This window comes from Mytilus californianus, unplaced genomic scaffold, assembly GCF_021869535.1.
Source record: "Mytilus californianus isolate M0D057914Y unplaced genomic scaffold, xbMytCali1.0.p SCAF_10, whole genome shotgun sequence".
Lineage (NCBI taxonomy): Eukaryota > Metazoa > Mollusca > Bivalvia > Mytilida > Mytilidae > Mytilus > Mytilus californianus.
The window spans coordinates 13,128,868-13,150,333 of NW_026262582.1; the positions used below are offsets into that span (position 1 = coordinate 13,128,868).

At 31.6% G+C, this 21,466-nt stretch overlaps 1 protein-coding gene across 1 annotated transcript; it reads left to right on the forward strand.

The window, feature by feature from the left end:
• The first annotated feature begins 4,802 nt into the window (after nt 1-4,802).
• Nucleotides 4,803-21,466, forward strand: LOC127718684 (uncharacterized). The gene is made up of 7 exons (XM_052224739.1): nt 4,803-4,836; nt 6,282-6,346; nt 9,140-9,305; nt 15,425-15,507; nt 16,150-16,218; nt 17,321-17,335; nt 21,354-21,466. Coding segments are annotated over exons 1-7 (513 nt in total). The 5' UTR covers nt 4,803-4,834.

The following is a 21,466-nucleotide window of genomic DNA, read 5'->3' on the forward strand; positions in this document are numbered from 1 at the left end:
AAAATTCCCCTTATTGTATGACATGAAAAGATCAACAAATTACAAACAATTTCCTTATATCCTTATATTCTATTTTAATCACAGTACTAGTGTACTAAACTCCAAGGTTATATCAAAAGCTACCTGTCCGAATCAAAATTGTATAAACAAAAATGATAAATGATTCTGTCTCATTTCAACAACATTTATTTGTTGAAATGTCATGTTAGAGAATTCAAATTTAATTAGTTTACAATCTTATAGTCAATGTAAAAAAAAAAGAAACAAAAAAAAAAACATAAAAAAAACCGAAGAGACAAGGATTCGTGCTATACGTTATCTCACAGACGAGTACTAGTTCATAACATAGCTTGTTCAAAAGAATAAAAGTTTTTAAACATTGAAAGTATTCTGATTTTTTTACCCTAAATCATTAGTTCATGTACAATTGAAATAATTAGATAATTCGTATTCTGTTTTGACAAATTCCATGGTAAGTTACTCAATGAATAACGAAGAAATAAACAAGATATCAATTTAAAAAGTCATACATTTGGCTTCCACAGTAATGTTTTAAGTATATGATATCGTCAGAAATGAACTAAATATCATTGCTGTGTCCCTGATCTACATTTTTCTTCTGGTTGATAGATATTCCTAGGCCTGCGTTTCCTATCCCAATATTGTTGCGTCGATGGGGCTATTGAAGAAAAGGTTATGAATAGTAATGTTGAAGTAATCTTTCGAAGGTTTTATGGAATTCATCATAATTTGGTTGAATGTTATGCAATATCTGCTTCACAGATGACCATATATATACAATTCATCTTTTTCTCATCTTATCACAATCAAATATTAACGGGGATGGTTTTATTAAGCCTGTAAATACAGATATGATCAATGTAAATTCATAAATCTTTTGAAAACAATTGTTCTAAAAGTTTATCAATTTAACAGATGTAATGACATTTGTGAATATTTTTTCTATCGGTACTCACATTAAATTTGTTACAATTAAATTAAAGCATAAATAAATATGTATTGCTTTATATCTATAAACACTTACGGAACTACATCCCGTCGATATTTATATTTTGCATTGCACAAGCTCATGTCTTTTTCTAAGACTACTTATAACGTCTTTACACTAAATCCAATGAGACCTCAGTGATCGAGTAGTCTAAGTAGTCGAACTACTATATCACTAGCCTGTCAACACTGGTGTTGTGAGTTCGAATCACGCTGGTGCGGTCGACTCCAATTTTAATTTACTAGGGTTTTAGTTTTCCTACCGAATGTCAGTGGTTCTCTCCGGGCACTCCGGCTATCTCCACATTTCAAAAATTCATGAAATAGCACAAGAGTGCTGAAAGTGGCGTTAAACATATATCAATCAATAAATCAATAACTAAATCCATCGGATGTGTACTGGTAGATATTTTAGTCTGGAAAATATTATTTGTTGATGTTATTTGCTTTGAACTAGCTTTCTGTTATTAATAAGGTTTGTCTTTAGTCTTCTTGTAAGTTAATCGTATTAGTTAAGCACTTTTAACTCAGTTCTACAGTTTTTTGTTTTCTTATGTTGTGCTGTTACACAACTATTATAACGTTTGATCCCAATGATGCAACTCTCAACCAGAGACCATAAATGTAGAAACTAACAACTAAAGGTAATCGCACATCCTTCAACAATGTCCAAACCTATACCGCAAAGTTAGCTAAAAAAGGCCCCGAAATGACAAATGTAAACTTGTATGAACTTGAAAACCTTCTGAATTTGTGGTCGGCTAAATAAATCTTAACAGGAAGCCGACCTTACACTCATGGAAATAAGCCAAAGAATATTATTTATCAATTAATGAAAGGTTATCATTTGAAATAGTGTCTTTTGATTGAAAGAAGATCTTGTAAAAGAAACTAGGCAGGGAATTTGATAGCCATACGGTTGCCTGTAATTGCTTATATTCATTTGATTTGAACTTTGGTGGATCTCATTGGCTATCATGCAAAATTTTCCGTATTTTTACATCATGTGCTATCATACCACATCTTCTTATTTTTATTTTAAATTTCACCTTGGAAAAGTGAAATTAATATATAAAGATAGACAGTAATAGCATAGAAGTGAACATTCGAATTTATAAAAAATGAAGAAGTCGTTTGATTCCCAATGATGCAACTCTCAACCAGAGACCATAAATGTAGAAGTTAACAACTAAAGGTCATCGTACTGCCTTCAACAATGTCCAAACCTATACCGCAAAGTAAGCTTTAAAAGGCCCCGAAATGACAAATGTAAACTTGTATGAACTGGAAAACCTTCTGAATTTGTGGTCGGCTAAATGAATCTTAACAGGAAGCCGACCTTACACTCATGGAAATAAGCCAAAGAATATCATTTACCAATTAATGAAAGGTTATCATTTGAAATACTGTCTCTTGATTGAAAGAAGATCTTGTAAAAGAAACTTGGCAGGGAATTTGATACGCAAGACGCTCATTTAGTCTACATAGGATTCTAAGATTCATCAGTGGCTCTTCAATAGAAAACAAATGAAAGTCCAATCATATACGAAGTTGAAGAGCATTAAAAACCAAAAATTCCGAAGAAACGTGCTAAATACGGCTTCGGCAATTTCTGTCTTCGGTTAGAACAACCTTTGTATGTAAATAATTCAAACTTTTATAAACAGTTAGTTTGCAAAAATAAATGCATCAATGATATTTCATGAAATAGCACAAGAGTGCTGAAAGTGGCGTTAAACATATATCAACTAATAAATCAATCTCTAAATCCATCGGATGTGTACTGGTTGATATTTTAAGTCTGGAAAATATTATTTGTTGCTGTTATTTGCTTTGAACTAGCTTTTTGTTATTACTAAGGTTTGTCTTTAGTCTTCTTGTTAGTTGACCGTATTAGTTAAGCACTTTTCACTCAGTTCTACATTTTTTTTTCTGTTTTCTAATGTTGTGCTGTTACACAACTATTCCATGTCAGTGTTGGTTTTAAAGCATGGAAACATGTTTAACACCGCCACGCTGTAATTCAGTTGTTGTCGTTGGTTGCTGTCAATCACATATAAAGGCAACAATAGTATATGTCTTTCGTTTAATATTTTGTACATATATCAGCCCGTTGGTTTTCTCGTTTGAATTGTTTAACATTTCTTCATGTCGTTTATAGGTTACTGTACCGTATGGGTTCCGCGCATTGTTGAGAGCCGTACGTTGACCTATAGTTTACATCTGTGTCATTTGGTGTTTTATATTTAGTTGTCTCCCGCCTCATTCTTAATGAGTCTGTCCCAAGTGAGGAGCCTGTAGTGTAGTGGTTGTCGTTGGATTCATGTCTGTCTTTAAATTGTTTTGTTATAAATTATGGCGTTAGTTTTGTCAATTGAATTATTTCATGTTTTTCATGTCGGGGCCTTTTATAACCGACTATACGGTATGGGGTTTTTCTTAGTGTTGATAGCCATACGATTGCCTGTAATTGCTTATATTCATTTGATTTGAACTTTGGTGGTTAGTTATCTCATTGGCTATCATGCCCTATTTCCGTATTTTACGTCATGTGCTATCATACAACATCTTTTTATTTTTATTTTGAATTTCACATTGGAAAAGTGAAATTAATATATATAGATAGACAGTAATAGCATTGAAGTGAACATTTGAAATTATAAAATAAGAAGATGTCGTTTGATTCCCAATGATGCAACTCTCAGCCAGATACCATAAATGTAGAAGTTAACAACTAAAGGTCATCTTACGGCCTTTAACAGTGTCCAAACCTATACCGCAAAGTAAGCTATAAAAGGCCCCGAAATGAAAAATGTAAACTTGTATGAACTTGAAAACGTTCTGAATGTGTGGTCGGCTAAATGAATTTTAACAGGAAGCCGACCTTACACTCATGGAAATAAGCCAAAGAATATCATTTACCAATCAATGAAAGTTCATCATTTGAAGTAGTGTCTCTTGATTGAAAGAAGATCTTGTAAAAGAAAACTAGGCAGGTAATTTGATACGCAAGACGCTCATTTAGTCTACACAGGATTCTAAGATTCATCAGTGGCGCTTCAATCGAAACAAATGAAAGTCAAAATCATATACGAAGTTAAAAACCAAAAAATCCGAAGAATCGTGCTAAATACGGCTTCGGCAATCTCTGTCTTCGGTGAGAACAACCTTTGTTTGTAAATAATACAAACTTTTATAAACAGTTAGTTTGCAACAGTGAATGCATCAATGATATTTCATGTCATTTACATAGTGCTGACTACCAGGCTGGTAATACACTCGACGAAGAAATGTTTGCCTGCAGTGACATCGACCCAGTGATTGTAAAATCTAATCAAAGATACCAGATTTGTAAGTTGGTACGCCAAATGCGCGTTTAGTCCACATGAGACTCATCAGTGGGACTCGAATCAAAACAGTTGGATTGCCAAATCATATTCTAACTTGACCTGTATTTAAAAAACCAAAAATTAGGGAAATAAGGCTGAGCAAATCTATGCTTGTGGGTAAAAATACATTAGTGTTTCGAATAAATACTAAAACAAGATATTGGTATGAATCATCAAAAATCTTTAGAGAATGAAAACTTGGTTAAGTCTTTCGACCTTGTTTCACATAGACTAATTAAAAGTTTTGCACCACAAAGTTATATATACAAAAAAAATTATTTATTTTAACGGACATATGATTTATAAGTTTGAATGACATTAAACATGCAGCGTTGTCTTATTGGCACACCTTCTTTTTATATATATATATATATATATATATATATATATATGATTAGGTTAGCAGTTGTTTTAATGTGAAATTCCGTTTCGTATAGATGTAAGTAACACCCTTTCTATTTTTTAAGTTTTCAGGAGAATAATATTATCCGATAACTGTATCATTCGAACATCAATTTACACTGACCATTAATTTTTTTTTGTGTATAGTTAGAATCTAAAAAATAACCAGGTTTGTATTGATTGTGTGATACTAGTAGATATTTTTATAGAATTTCTTTTTGTCTTCGTGTGTGATAACTATGGAGTGATTTATATGTTTTTCAGTTAATAAAGTGAGAATGTGATGAGGTCACAAACCAAAACATCTCATCTTAAGGCTTTGTCCCTTCGTTGAAACAGCCATGAAACTACATCTCGATTTTAGAACCATAGTTAATCTATATTTATTGGCAACATAATTACTTTTTAGTAAACTTACATTTGCCAATAAATCGACATCATAATGCAATCCCGGTATTGTTTCACCAAAGTTTGGATTTATTGTGATCGTCTTTATCACAATGCAATCGAATGAAGGGTAACATAGGCACAAACAGCGTATTATGATTCATTTGGAAATTGAAATTGACAGCGAGTGTTTGTTGTTAATTAATTAAGGAGCATATTTGGAGAAGAATTGAATCTAGAATTTCGAAATACGTTTTGTGCACAGATTTAGTAAAGAAAGGTGCATTTTCAAATTTCTGTTACCAACACCAAAACCTCAAGTATTGAACAATTTCCACATACGCCTTTGTACAACAGTTCAAAAAGCCACAAATATCAAACGTGTAAAAGCTCTAAAACCAAATCGAGCTAAATGTTTTAGCCAAGAACTGTCTAATGTGAAATGCCAAATAACGAATAGTCCACCGGAAAGGTATCAATCAAGGGATATTATAGAAATGAGATGAATACCGCGAGGAAAACATTTGTTTTAAAAACGTTACATCAGGTACGCTAGTGACAAAATCATCCTTTTTTTTGTATCTTGAGAGAAAAAACAAATATCAAAAAATATGTGCAAGTTGATATGTCTTCCGAAATGTTTGTTCCCTAGCCACAAAACCAGGTTCAACCCACCATTTTTTTCTTAAAATGTCCTGTACCAAGCCAGGAAAATGGCCATTGTTATATTATAGTTCGTTTCTGTGTGTGTTACATTTTAATGTTGTGTTTCTGTTGTGTCGTAGTTCTCCTCTCATATTTGATGTGGTTCCCACAGTTTTAATTTGTAACTCGGATTTTTTTTTCTCGATCGATTTATGAATTTCGAACAGCGGTATACTACTGTTGCTTTTATTTACATTTTTACCATGATTAAATTGATGTCATTTACTTTCTTTCTATTTTATTTATAAATGTTTTTTTTGAAAAAAAGGGGGGGGGGGGGCTTATTTTTATGAACTTTATTGATCACAAGTCTCTATTCGAAAATATTCACATCGACATATATTTTACAGCTATTACATTGATTCAACAACATCTTTATTTTCTTTACAGGATCATGACAATGCTAGTAAAGGTAGCGTCGAGTGTATTTATTTTTTCCATCTTTCTCGTAGCAGGTAAGGAATGTTTAAAATTCCTTTTTTGCAATGTATATAATTGTATGTTTAATATATTTTACAATTTTAAATAATCAACATGTTCAAGTTCTGACATTTTCCCTAGCATTTTCTATCAAAAATTGAAACATTTCACTCGATTTATTTTCTAAATTTCATGAATTCTTGTTATTGCGCTTATGATACGTTCAGTATACTTCCTTTGATATCATTAATTACACATATGATATGTTAATAGTATTATGAAAAAATATAACATGACGTTAATCTTAAGAATGACATTTTGTCTTTATTTTCAAGAGTTCACGTATTTCACAGAGTGTGAAAAAGTAGATAATTATGTCATTACCACATTTCAGCTTAAGGGATCATCTTAATATTGAAAGATCCTACTATACTTTGGATAGCTGAAATTCACAGAAAAAAACAGCAAATATCGAACCAATTTGACTTTAATTAAATGTTCTACAACTAATTTTCCTGTGCTTTTAATAGTTTCCATTACTACGACTTTTTATCAATTTTGATTTACCATATGAACGTAGTTGATTGTTTTTAGATGGTAAGAAATCTGTTGATAGATTACGTGCTTTTGTTTGTCAGTTCAATTTGGTTTACAGTTTTTCGACTCTCTGTAAATATTAATGACAAAATAGACAACTTTTCGTTTCCTATTGAATTCTTTGGGCGGTGATGTTCTTTTTGCCCCTTCATACGTTGTGCATATTTACCAACTGAATCGCCATGCCGTATATATTGTGCTGTTTATGATTTCATTCAACGCATCACAGTGGACATTTGGATGGGATATCCCATTAACATGGTAAATTATTAAGTCATGTATATGCTACAACAAATTTCTTAACACCTTTACTAAATTCTTCCGTAGATACACAGATTTGGTTTTAAGGTTTGGCTGTACCTGTATAAACCTTACTACAAACGGGATATTACATTCTTTTGTTTGCTGTGATGTTGTTTAATCAGTCAGTAAATTGGGATCATAGCCATGTACAGTTATTGATCTGCTGAATAAATTTCTTTATAAAGATTACCAATTTAACTTTGTAGTAAGATTTTGGATATTACCGTTTTCGGTACTAACATTCATTTGTTATTAACAAATTCAACCACGGCGAAATGTATATTGCTTTACACTTAAAGTCCAACAAGATGTCGATAGTTATTTTATGGCATTGTACAGGGTCAAATTTTTTTTCAGACTGTTCATGATGTAATAACACTAAATCTGTTTGATATGTACTGATACGTATTTAAATCTGGGAAAACATAGTTTGTTTAATTTCTAGTTGATATTGACTTAAATTATTTTTGGTAAGTTCTATCAAATCGGCACTTAGTGTCTTTTGCCTTTTTAGTAGTTGTCTTCGTTCCAATCAAATGATCCAGTGCAATTTCAAACTGATTGTTTACAGTTTGTTTTTATGTTGTGCTGTTACACCATCGTCTCAGGTAAGGGGGATGGTTGACGCGCTCATACATTTTGACCCCGCCACATTCTAAATGTACCTGTACCAAGTCAGGAATTCAGTGGGTATTATTGGTGGCTATATCATAAATCAGAACTTGAATTGTGTCACAATTTGACATGTCATGTCCTATTATAGCTTACCAAACGATATGAGTTTTCTCGTTGTTGAAAGCCGTCTTGTAGTCTAAAGTTTTTAACAACAACTGAACGGGCTGAACCTGAAAATATAAGTTTTGTAAAGAGTTAAAGTTAATTTTGTAGATATTTTCTTGTTGAAAATGCAGTACTGTTTAGTAGATTTCAGACAGTTCAGCATATAGTTTTTTACAAGAAAATAACAACAAATGAACAGTCTGAACATAGATTGAAATGATCTTCATTGATTGTAAGCGAATTAACCGAAGAATACAATTTTACCGCAGTGGATCAGTCTCACAATTGACTGAAAGATTAAACATGACTTGATATTTTATCAATCAACCTTTTACGAGCTGTTCAGATACAATTATCGTTTCAGTTCATAATTGGTTTACTAGTGCACGTCATTTGGTCTCCTGTGGGTAGTTGTTTCATTGGCACTAATAACTAATGATGTGGGTTTTTACCTTTTACTTTTTTCTTAATTGGAATTCTAACGTTGTGTGGCCTGCTGTTTATGAATTTTAGATTACCTGAAGTTATAAAAGATTACCAAACAGCCGTTGTTAATGTTATTACGTCCTATATGTACATAATGTAGTTAAACACGATCCCACTCATTCTGTGTTATCTTATATTCACATATCTATGCTAACTATTCTGTTTTCAGAAAATGCATTGTGTAGAAACCCCTGTTCTCGAATCAACAGAGGAATTTATGTTGATGCAGAAAATACATACATTTCAAAGTTATCTCACTGTTTACCATACCCCATCTCCTTTTTGTTTTATTATCATGTTGGGCTTTTCAAAAATATTTACTCCAAATATGCACCAGCGTCTCTTTTCACAAAAAAAAAAAAAAAATCTTAAGAGTGAAGATTCTCGTAGGTCAAACACATTTCAGTATAATTGTGATCAATTTTAATCGTAAAACTTTTTTTGAAAAGAGTCGCTGATTCTGTTTCAAATAATTTGTTTACTTGCCTTTGTTGATGTGGTATTATGTTTTGTTAAAATTTTAGATTATGAATTATTAAATAATAATAAAAAAAAAGAAGCGTTATGTTGGTACAAAACAGTATATATTTTGTTTCGCTTTATATGTATTTAAATACGACCTCACACAAACATTGTTTTATGCTTACCATTCTTTCTTGCAGTAAGTGCATTGTGTAGCCACCCATGTTCTCGAGTCAATAGAGGCACTTTTGTTGATGAACAAAATACGTACACATTTTCATGCTATAATACATCAATTTTAACGGTAAATGGAGGAGAAGAATTAAGAGAATGTTACACAAGACTTGGAGCCTTTCTTGTAGTTAGGTAAGAAGTGTTCAATATGAACAATACTAGTTTTATCCTTTCAAATGTTATATTCCCTCGTAGAGTTGGGAACCTAGGAATAAGTTGTTTGAAGTTCATGAAATTCTTTCATATTTAGTTTGTTACTTAATTTGTATATTCTTATTTGATTTATGAGATTTGAACAACGATAAACTACTGTGTCCTATAATCTACATCATAAACTATTGTTAATGGCAGATCTGAAGTAGTCCCCGCCTAAATCTAAACAATAACAATGATTATTGAGTAGATCACTTCATACATTTAAAAATATCGGCTTTTTAATCATTTTAACAACTGTTACTGAATGAACAAAATTGATTTTTTTTTTCAATTTGTAAATATGGAATAATATCTCAGATTTAACACTATTTTTTCCTTGATTGATTGTTGCCTTGCTTAATGTAGAGTTTCAGATTTGTTGTGCATATTTGGGAAGAGAACACATTAACGTGTAATGCAGTAGTTAGGTTCTTCAATAATATGGCGACCGCGATGAAGAAGGGCAATACGGATTTCCAAGGACTGTCAATCAAAAATAAATGTACGTTTTGATAAGGGCCATTATTGTAAACCTCTCAAAAGTTGTTTCAATCGGTTACATCCCACTGGCAGCGTGGCACTTACCTTACACTGTGAACTTACATACCTATTCTTAACGGTCGTGTTTTTTTATTGATACATTCCGCCTGCCAAACAGACGTTCCACTTTAGCAAGTGTTTTACTTCCGGGTTGGAAAAGCACAGGGATAACCGTATACATTACAATATTTCTATACTCCATTCAACCTTATCGGTGTCCACATTTATGTAAAATAATTTCTATAAATTATATAAAATGATTTTTACTATCCTTTTACTATGCAATGGATCACTGAACCATCACAACAAAACAATACTTGAATCCTTCAAAAACAAGTACATTTATTATACATGTTGACGTTTTTCTACAATCTACAGAATCACCACTGTGAGCGAGGAAAATACATAAAACTTATTTCAAACAGAATAGCACATCCTAATTTTTACGGTGATGTTGTAAACCGATCCCGGAAATATAGATTCGATCCGGGTAAACTTATTCTAAAAGGTTACCTATTCAACACTGTAATTAAATCTTTAAATATTGTTTTATTTGGCATGAATATTGATTTTGTTATCAGTAAATTAAAACCATACTAAATATTACTAGTACACATATGTACTTTCACGGTTCTACAATCTATCGATACTTATAGTTTGGCATTGCACAAAGTCATGTTTTTCTCTGACTGTTAATGACGTCTTTACACGAAATCCATTGGATGTTGGATGTGTACTGATTGATATTTTAGACTAAGATGCATGCTTTTTTTCATTAGTTGTTATTTGCTTTGAACTAACTGTCAGTAACTGCGAGTTCTCTGAGATCTGTAGTTAGTGTCTTATCGTTTTTGGGATAAACAAGTACCCGTCCATGTCCACTTTGTGTTGTTCTTATGTTGTACTGTTACACTACTGTCCCAGGTATGGGGGAGGGTTGAGCGCTCACAAACATGTTTAACCCCGCCACATTCTTTATGTGCCTGTCCAAAGTCAGGAGCCTGTAGTTCAGTGGTTATCGTTGGTTCATGTCTGTCATATTTGTTTTTCGTAAATTGGTTTGTTATAAATTAGGCCGTTAGTTTTCTCAATTGAATTGTTTCATATTTTTCATGTCGGGGCTTTTTATAGCCGACCATACTGTATGGGTTTCTCATTGTCGAAGGCCGTACGGTTGCCTATAACTGATTACATCAACTTCATTTGAACTGTCTCATTGGTAATCATACCACATCTGCTTATTTTTATATACAGTTTGAAAAAACGTTAAATTAATAAATACTGCAACTTACTTAAACAGATTATTATCCTAGTTACATATCTTGGATTGCAATTAACGAATATATTACACATTTTTGTAAGGAGTTTTGTTGTTGATTAGTTGGAGGGGGAGGGGGGGTCAGCGTTTTTATCTCTTATACCGGTAGCTAAAAACTCATTTTCTTCGCTATACTGTCTTTAATTGTAAATTGATTCATTCTATTAGTCCATCGATGAACAAAATTGCGACGAAGACGGTTAAAATCTACACATGGCACATTACGTCTTCATGAGCCCGTCGTTACCTAGGAGCAGTGTCAATGATTTTTTTCTTTTCTTTGTAATATCTTGTTGTCTTTGTAATAATTTCAAATTTCGACTCATGAACATGATATATCGCCTAGAAGCTTATCTATTATTAAAGCTATATGTCTACTTGAAAAATAAATCACAATAACAATGAGTTGCTCTGTTAGAAGTGTGAATAAAATATAAAGATGGAAAGTCAATGTGATACTATTTAAACAATCAATGAAAATCGAAATGCAAACAAATGAAGAGGGGTTGTGTAAGCTACGATTTCAACATGTGCTGAATTGCTTCAGTATGATCTTCTTTATATAATTAGTTAATCGATTGATATAAAGATGGGAATGTTTGAAATCTAAAAAGTTTGATTGACAAAGTTGAATATTCCTGTGTCTGTCCTAAGCCAGGAACATTGTAGGTGATTTTCATTTCTCATATCTTTGTGGTTTTTTTTTTAGCTTTTTTTATGTTGATACTGTAGAATGTTGACTCGGTACATTGTATATATGATGAAGTCTTTTTCGTAAAGATTTTATGTTAAGTTATTCGCAGAAACTCATTTCGATTGGCTATGACTGTTTAAATGCAATCTTATCAATGTTACTTCTTTATAGTTTATTCATACTTGTTGTAGCAAATAACAGTTTCGTTGAGTTAAGTTTCATAGCAGAAATTTTCTTCAATCGAATATCAATCATCAAAAACAATTGAAGGGTTTTTAGGAAATCTTTTGCATGGCTTTGCTTAACATTGCATCATATCAATTTTAAACTGGATGTCCCACCGCCAGGTCGATAATTTTTACATAACTAACATTTTTGGCTAGTTGTTCAACCTGATCTCGCATGGAGTCTTCATTGAACTGGTTGTTACTTGACCTCAAGACATAAATCAGTCAACCAGCATTCATATAATTATAGTTTGGGTTCATTAAAAAGTATTTAGAAACGTTTGAGTTCATAGTAAAAAGATGTGATAGGTTTCATTTTTGGTTGTTTTCGCAAAAACTATGCAAAATACAAATTTAAAATGTCGGACAATAACCGATTTGATTTACATCACCATGAATTTTCCTCTTTAAAAAATCATTTTTGTTTCAAGGGACCTAAAGTGGTTTTGTAATTCCGCGTTCTTAGTTTCTGAATCGTTATACTTTTCTATATTAATGACATTTTTAGAAATGAAAAATGTTATCTTGGTTACTTTTTATTGTCTGCACTTTTGTTTTACTATTATCATTTTTATGAATAAGTACTTACAAGTATGTAATCAATGAGTACTAACAAGTATGTACCTATTCATTTATATATAAATAACCATTACATTTGGACATAGTAATATTATTAGGTCTCTCCACTTTTCCGTGGAAAGACCTATTTCTTTTGTTCTGATTATTAGGTCTTTCCAACTTTCCGTGGAAAGACCTTTTGATTTTGTTCTGATTATTATCATTAATTATTTTTTTCTTCCGCCTAATTTTTTTCTTGCGTGTTATCGTTGTTTCATAAGATGTCGCTCAGATATTTGGTATATGATATCGAACAGTTTATACGCTTTTAAAACTGACAACCGCTTAACCGAATACTTTACGATGTAAGAGTTATCTCCACAAACACTGTTTTTCTTGTGGCCACTACTCCTTCGCAACCGTAAAAGATTACGACAAATTTATTTTACCAAATTGCTCGCTATATCTTCAGGATGTTGAGTTTGGTTTTCACCGAAGCGTTTCTGAGACTCCATATGAGAGTTATTTCCCCTTATGCATTTGATAAAAGTGAAATGCATTTCTAACTTGAAAACCATAAGTGATAGAGACCTAGGGTCTTTTGATTTGAGGTCCTTGGTCTAAAAAAAAAAAAAAGAAAATTTGGCCAAGGTCAAAGATCAAGGTCATATTCTAAATTTAGATTTTGGCTTATTTTCACTTTTTTTCAAAAACCGTATAAGATATCGACAACATATTATTACTAAATTGTTAGTTGCGACATGTCGTAACACAAACATTTTGGTTTAAAGTGTGCGCTAACATTAAATTAGAGTTTTCTCCACTCTTGTATTTAAAAATACGCGTATGGTGATATAACTCATTAACCATATATATAACTAAGACCTAGGGTCTTTTGATTTAAGGTCCTTGGTTTATGACCTTGAAATTGATCTCAAGGTCATAGGAAAATTTGACGTTCTAGATTTTGACCTTAGCTTTTACCTCATATGTATACACGATAAAGCCATGGGACTTTTTGCATTAGGGTTGCAAGCCATTTGATCTTGAAAGAAACGGAAACAATGATGGTACTTAATACATTGAAAACCACGTGTGTTACAAATGCCGTGATGATTTTAATCAGAAACCTGGATCTCAAAAGTGCTTTCATAATATCAAAATAATAACATGAATACGAAATTTACATACATTACTACCGATACCATCACTGTTTGGGAAAAGTGACCTTGTGTAAACCGGAAGTAGCTATTTTTTGTTCTTATTTAATATAAAAGTATATAGAACCATATATTTTTGGAATCAGTGTCAAGTAAACTGTCAAATAATACCGGAAGTAACAATTACAAACCGGAAGTAACAAATGATCTCAAAATTTTTTAAAAGAATGTAAAGAAACCATATATTTTTGGGATCAGCGTACAATAAGCTATCATTTGAAGCTGGAAATAACATTTTTAACCGAATTTTAATATTTTTATGTCAAAATAAATCTTTATGGGTGGAAAAACCTTCAATTGTTCTCTGACCAATTGGTTTTGAATTATCTTTTTTTCTTCCGCCTAATTTTTGTTCTTGCGCAGTATTGTTATTTCACAAGATATCACTTAAATATTTGGTATATGATATCGAACAGTTTATACGCTTTTGAAACTGACCCTGTTTAACCGAACACCTTTTCCTTTAAGACTTATCTTCCAAAACACTGTTTTTCTTGTGACCACTACTCCATTGCAACCGTAAAAGATAACGACAAATTTATTTTACCAAATAACTCGTTATATCTTCAGGACTAGGATGACTATTGGACTGAAGATATTCAGAGACTCCATATGAGAGTTATTTCCCCTTATGCAAAAGAAAGATAATTAGGTCAAAGTATTTTTCTAAATTTTGATTTTGGCTTATTTCTACCTCTTTTCAAAAACCAAATAAGATATCGACAGCATATTTTTACTAAATTGTTGGTTGAGACATATTGTAACACATACATTTTGGTTGAAAGGGTATGCAAACATTAAGTTGGAGTTTTCGGCCCTCTTATATTTAGAATTATGCTTATAGTGATATAACTCATCAACCATATATAATAAAGACCTAGGGTCTTTTGAATTGAGTTCCTTATTTTATTACCTTGAAATTGAGGTCAAGGTCATAGGTAAATTTGACCTTTTAGATTTTGACCTTTGCTTTTACTTCATATGTATACATGATAAAGCCATGGGACTTTTTGCATTAAGTTGCAAGCCATTTGACCTTGGAAAAGCCAACCGGAAGTGACCTTGTGTAAACCGGGAGTAGTTTTTTTTGGTACTTATTTAGTGTAAAAGTATATAGAACCATATAATTTTGGAATCAATGTAAACTATCAAATAAAACCGGAAGTGACATTTTTCAAACTGGAAGTACCAAATTATCTCCCTTATGTACAAAATTGTATAAAACCATATATTTTTGAAATCAGCATACAAAAAGATATCATTTGACGCTAAAAAATTAACATTTGAAGCCGAATTTTAATATTTTCATATGAAAAAAGATCTTTACGGGTAGAAAGACCTTCAATTGTTCTCTGAAAAATTGGTTTTTAATTTGCACTTGAATTAACTCATTAAAACTGAAAATAACACTTTATAAATTGTATGCGTCAAGAACGATTTTCGTGATACCATTAAATGCGGTACTTAAAAAGACTACATTCAACAATTTTTTTTTACAGGAATGGTAATAGATACAGATGCGTTAAACACACCCTTTATGACCGTACTGCCAGAATAGTTTTTGTTTATGTTACACCTTACAGTAAGTAAATGTTATGAATTAGAGGAAAAAGATGTTAACCGATGTTAAAATCTCATTCATCAATTCAGAAGGACAAAAACCAAAAACTGAAAAAGCTTCAAAAGGAACAGGTGCGTCGAGAGGATCAAAGTCGCCTGCTATCATGAATCCTCCTCCATACGAATCCACGCTCAGTCAAATTTCGTAATTGAAATTAAACCACAATCGGTAAATTACAGATCTGCGACCGCATCGATATGAGCAATTGACCACAAACCAGTTCGTGATAATGACTGAAAACATTAATCGAAATAATGAACTATCTAGTACACTAAATGTTCTTAATCTGCTGATGAGAAAGTCAAGCTTTTTTGCGTCAATACTCCGAATAACATGTTAACTCAAAACGTCATTAGCAGAACATGAATTTTTTAATGTGTTATTTCAGTCTTTGATTTTCTATGTTTTGTTTTGTGCACTGTTGTTTTTCTGTTTGACATTTTTTTGTGGCCATAGCGTTGTCAGTTTATTCTCGACGTATGTGTTTGAATGTCACTTTGGTATCCTTTGCCTCTATCTCCGTTATTTGTGATAAAATTTGTAAAAGGTTATACATTAATATAAGTTAGAAAATTTGGTTCACCTCTTAAAATTTACTTTCAGAAACTTTTTTAACAGAACCATCAATTTGTGATGTGTGTTCAGGAACATTTACATCTGCATTATTTGTCGGTATGTATTTTAGTGTTTTTTATAAGCTCGACCAATTGGTCTAAAACTTTCTAGAAAAGAACATCATGGGCTAAAACACAAGCGGAATGTATTTCATATCAAATGTCAAGACAAAATAAGACAATAAAATTGTATGACAACTTAGGCACGCGTCAGATAATACAATAGAATAATAATAACATTAATAAATACATAATTATACAATTGCAAGCATGTCAAGCTATGATTAGATGAAGAATGTTATTTAATACACCTGATATATACAACAACTAGCTGAGGTTTGGCAATACTTTGAAAACATTGTGAACAAAATTTATATGTATGATAAATAAGAAGATGTTAATAAGGGACTTATTATCTTTTCAATACGACTTAGAAACTTTCACAGCTTTTTCAAAACTCAGCATCAGCACTCGAACATTACAATATGGCAATATCTTTGTTAATTTAAACTGAGATGGATTCATAGTGTAATAAGTATGGTTTTTCAGATATACCCAAACAAAATAACGCATCTTAAACTTTAACTTTATCATGATTGAATTGGTTTTCCAACTGTTTTGATTCGAGGGCCACTGATACGTCTTATGTAGATGAAACTCGCACCTGGCGTTGGGTATTTGATGATTTTTATACTGCAAAACATATCGAATATACTTTAAGCTTACTTAGGCTTTATTCCACACACTTGAAAAATGATAGATGCATTGCTATAATATACTAGAATTTTTTTATAAAATAGATGTATCATGCAAAAGACAAATTTAGTTACTATGTGCATATAAAGACAATAATGTTGCATATGAACAAATGGTGTGCACTATTTTTCTACGAAATGTAGGCACGTCATATTTGCAGAAGTCTGTACTGGCAATTGTTGAAAATTTTCATGTGCTGGTACACATTTGGTAATTCTAAATGACATTAAAATCGCTTATATTCAATATTGAATGGAATTTAGTTAAATTACGCTTTAGCATTTTAAGCTAAATAATTGAAGTTGAATACAATTTAGTTATCTAATATTCTACATACTGTGACAAAAATTGGCATATATATTCATCTTTTTAAACAAACTATTCTTTGTTTTTTTTTAAAACAGCTGAAGGAGAAAATTGTAAGTATAAAGTTTAATATTGTGAAAAGAAATACGTCGAAAATATCATCATGATCATGTCGTTTAGGTTGTACATAACACTACAAAGAGATAAATCTGTAAAAATCAGCTGAACGTTTTAATCATGTTCTATTTTTAAGGAAATATTCAGCTTCTCGATGATAAAAAATAGTGTTTGTCAAACTGTGGTTCAAGTTTTTTAAAATTTTAAAATTTTTGTCAAAAGGTCAAAGTCAATATTTTGTCAAAACTGTATGAAAATTAGACAAGCCAAATTAATTTTAGTCAAGGTGTTTGGTACCACATTAGCAGTTCCCTTATGCTTCTTATCATCCAAAACTACGAGACAATTAATGAGCTGTGGAGAACTCAAACTGACTGATTTTTTTTTCTCAAGATCGCCCCACTTTCAGTTCTTGGTCAAATCGCAAAATGTCACCAACGATTCCAAAGCTTTCTGTTCTAGGGGAGCTATTTTTTTCTTACTTCGAAGCATATGTGTTGTATATAAATTGACGAATACTTGTAAATATAAATATGGCGGTATATGTGGAAGCTGTCGCACCTTAGTTGAACACCGACTGGTGATATATAACGGACAAGTCTGAAGCTTTTTTCAGGTTTTTTCTACGATAATCGTTGTCGTTTCTGTTATTAAATAATCTAAAGTGTAAAAATTTACTTACAAATAATATAAGTTTATTTAGTTGGACATTTTTCCTAACTACCACTGAACCTACCATATTTATACAAAATGATTAGTTGGACGAAAATCTTAAACTTTATGATGCTGAATGCAGTTCTCAAAACAAGCACCGTACTTCGCAGATATTAGTTTTGTTTAACTACGACTCACTATCTACATACAAATAGTCAGGAAATATCAACTAAAACATTAAATGTAACATGTTCCAAATAAAGTTGCCCTTGATTGTCATCCATCACCAATTAACAAAATGATAAATATGTTTCAAGAAATTAGAACACTTCAAATTTAAGTCACAGTGAATTAAGACGTTGGTATACAAATTAAAAGTTGTTTTTCATTTTTTCGAATTTGCAAATAATTCCTACTTTATCAACGTTTACTTCTATAAGCGCATCATAGATTGACATAGACTTCGATTGAAATATGTTTGGGTTTTTTATTCATATTAAGTTCAAAACATTTTTAAATTCAATGGCATTGTATATGTAGTATGCTTGCATAATCTTCAATTATGTTACAACAAACATTCTATATACAAGTTATTTAAGGTATAAGTGGCTCAAATACCAATTATTTTGACAGGAATAATCGCAATGATTGTCAGAATAACCAGATACAAATTTCCATATCATTAACTTTTTATGAACTTTCATAAAGACTTAGCTGTTTAGTGGCATACGATACAATAGCAGGGAAAATGATAACGTTATCAAAACGTTTCGTGTTATTTTTGCGACGTTGTTAATATGAACGTTGTAATTTCGCTATGCTTCTTATAAGAATGTTAACAATGCGCGCCGTCGCTTTAGATATAGTCACATTTGCGGAAAATTAACCAACGTCATAAATCCGGTTGCGCGAATTTACAAAAAAGTACCTGTTATGAAAAGCGACCATATCACGAGAACTGTTATATTCATTCATTAATAATGACGTCAACAGTATTATCTTGAAATGTAAAAAAATCAAATCATTTCATATAGGAAATGAATAAAAAGATATGTAAATAATAATATGTCAATGACAGAAACCTTACTACACAAAAGCCAAAGAGTAATTTAGATATCAACGTAATGCCTTTTTCAATATATAGTATCTATATCATTTGGCAAAATCTAAATCGTATGTAGAATTTTCATTGTGCGGATAAATTTAACAGAGACTATCAAGAAAATAACAAAATAACATAATAGATAAACCCAACGCCTAATACTGTTCCTGACTATTGAAAAGTTGCGGAGTTTAACGGCTCTTTTAAAAATTTAACACAGTGAAATATATATATGTGTATGAAGAAGAACAGTCAGTTAAACACACAGTTATAATGAACGAGGTATGATAGATACAAATCAAGAACGCACCCGTTGACAGGCTAAGCATATCCCCTCTTGTACATACTGAGAGAAATAAAATCGAAGTATCGGTTAACAGGAATTAGGTATCTGACAGACCAGAAAAATTTTCACGCATTGAAACTCATTGATACCAAGCTGATGACCCAATATGAAATCATTTTGTAAGGTAGTTTCTGAGAAAAGTAACAAACAATATTTGTTTGACGACTGGATAGAGGGACAAACAAGGTGGTTGAAATATTGATCCACTCCTATAGTGGAGGTATAATACAGAAAAGTAAGGCAATAATCATATGTACTGTAAGAAGAATATTACCCTGATGGCAAGCTAATGTAACTTATCTATTGATAAAGAAATCTTGCATTTTCATGTTCTAATACCGGCTGCTGTACTTTCTATAAAATGCTATAGTACAACGTAAAAAGACAATTATGACATGAATTTGCACGAAACAGCTCTAAATATTCATTTTAAACATGTCTAGAGTAGTTTCTAAGCTAGGCCGATTTATTGTGGGTATGGTTGCGTGTACATATAATGCCTTTAGACACAACTTCAACACCCATGCTCTCATATTCTGATTTTTTAGGAAAATTTGTCAACGAAATAAATGTATGTGTTGTTATTGTATAATGACATGCGTATCTTTTATTTTGACCATTCTGTAAAATGTAGCTCGAGTTTAAATTAATCGAAGTCTAGGGATTCAAAACTATGAATGGGTTATCAATTTTATCGATTCGTATATTTGAAAAGGCAACCATAAATTCATGTTTTCAACAAACTTATATTTTACTTAAGGCTGCTATGCATGCAGAATTTGTTAGAACCACGAAATCAAGTGTCCACAGATATTCTTTTTATCCTCAATCTACGTAACTAAATTAATCTCAACTACACCAATTTTTCAACGAGGAACATTTCAGCTAATTTATATCTTTGTCTCTCCTTGAAACTAAAGTTTGAAAGAAGATTGTCTTTTGAATGAAAAAGAAAAGGACTTTGAAGCGAGATGATAAACCACTTGTCCTGTTTGATAGATTCAACGGACAAAGAGGTGCACTGAAACATACAGAAAACGTAAAACAGGTTTAAATTTGGCCGTTAGTTTTCTCGTTTGAATTGGTTCACATTTTTCATGTCGGGCCTTTTATAGCTGACCATAAAGTGTGGGATTTCCATTGTTGAAGGCCGTATGGTGACCTTTTGTTGCTTTTATTTTCGTCATTTCAGCTGCAGTTGTCTCATTGGCAATCATACCAAATGTCCTTATTTTTATATTATCCTACTTGCTTTATATTTTGTTCACATTTTGTCATGTCGGGGCCTTTTGAATAAATAAAACTATGCTCAAGCTGAGTTGTCTACATGAAACATTTCAGGACTAATGTCGGACACAGATGAACATTATTTCATATATCAGATTTTTTGTTTTTTTTTTGTTTCAGTACATTTCTCAAAGTAATTTACTAGCATTCTTTTAAGATGCTATTTTTGGATTATGAATAAGTTTCTGTCCAAGTTTTGTAACATTTCATAAAGGTTTGGCAAATATTTTATGCTATTTTACCAGTTACCAGCTTTATAAATTTTGATGATTAATATCGTTGCTTGTATATTTCAAAAGTACTCATTGAAATTGACCTTCTGTCAAAATTTCAAGAAAAAATCAACGAGGGATCTCTACTGTATCGTATGCCCTTAAATGGATTTTCGGAGGAACATTTTTCTTGTATGACGATTGGAATTTAGTACCAGTCTTTGTTCAACTAGGCATCGTTTCATTCAAAATAAGACGTAAATTCTGTCAATATTATATATATATATAGACACGAAATTAGATATCTATGATAAAATATATTTTCTTCAGACTTGTTTATGATCAATTACTAACAAAATAACATATGTGTTGCATGTTTATTGTAATTAAAGAGATGACTTTTCATTTTACAGATCAGAAGGCGAAAAAACGTAAGCAAAATTCAAATAAAATGCAATTTACATTGTTAGAATATTATACCTATATCTGGTTAGACAAAAGAAAAACAAGAGCAAAGTGGGAATGA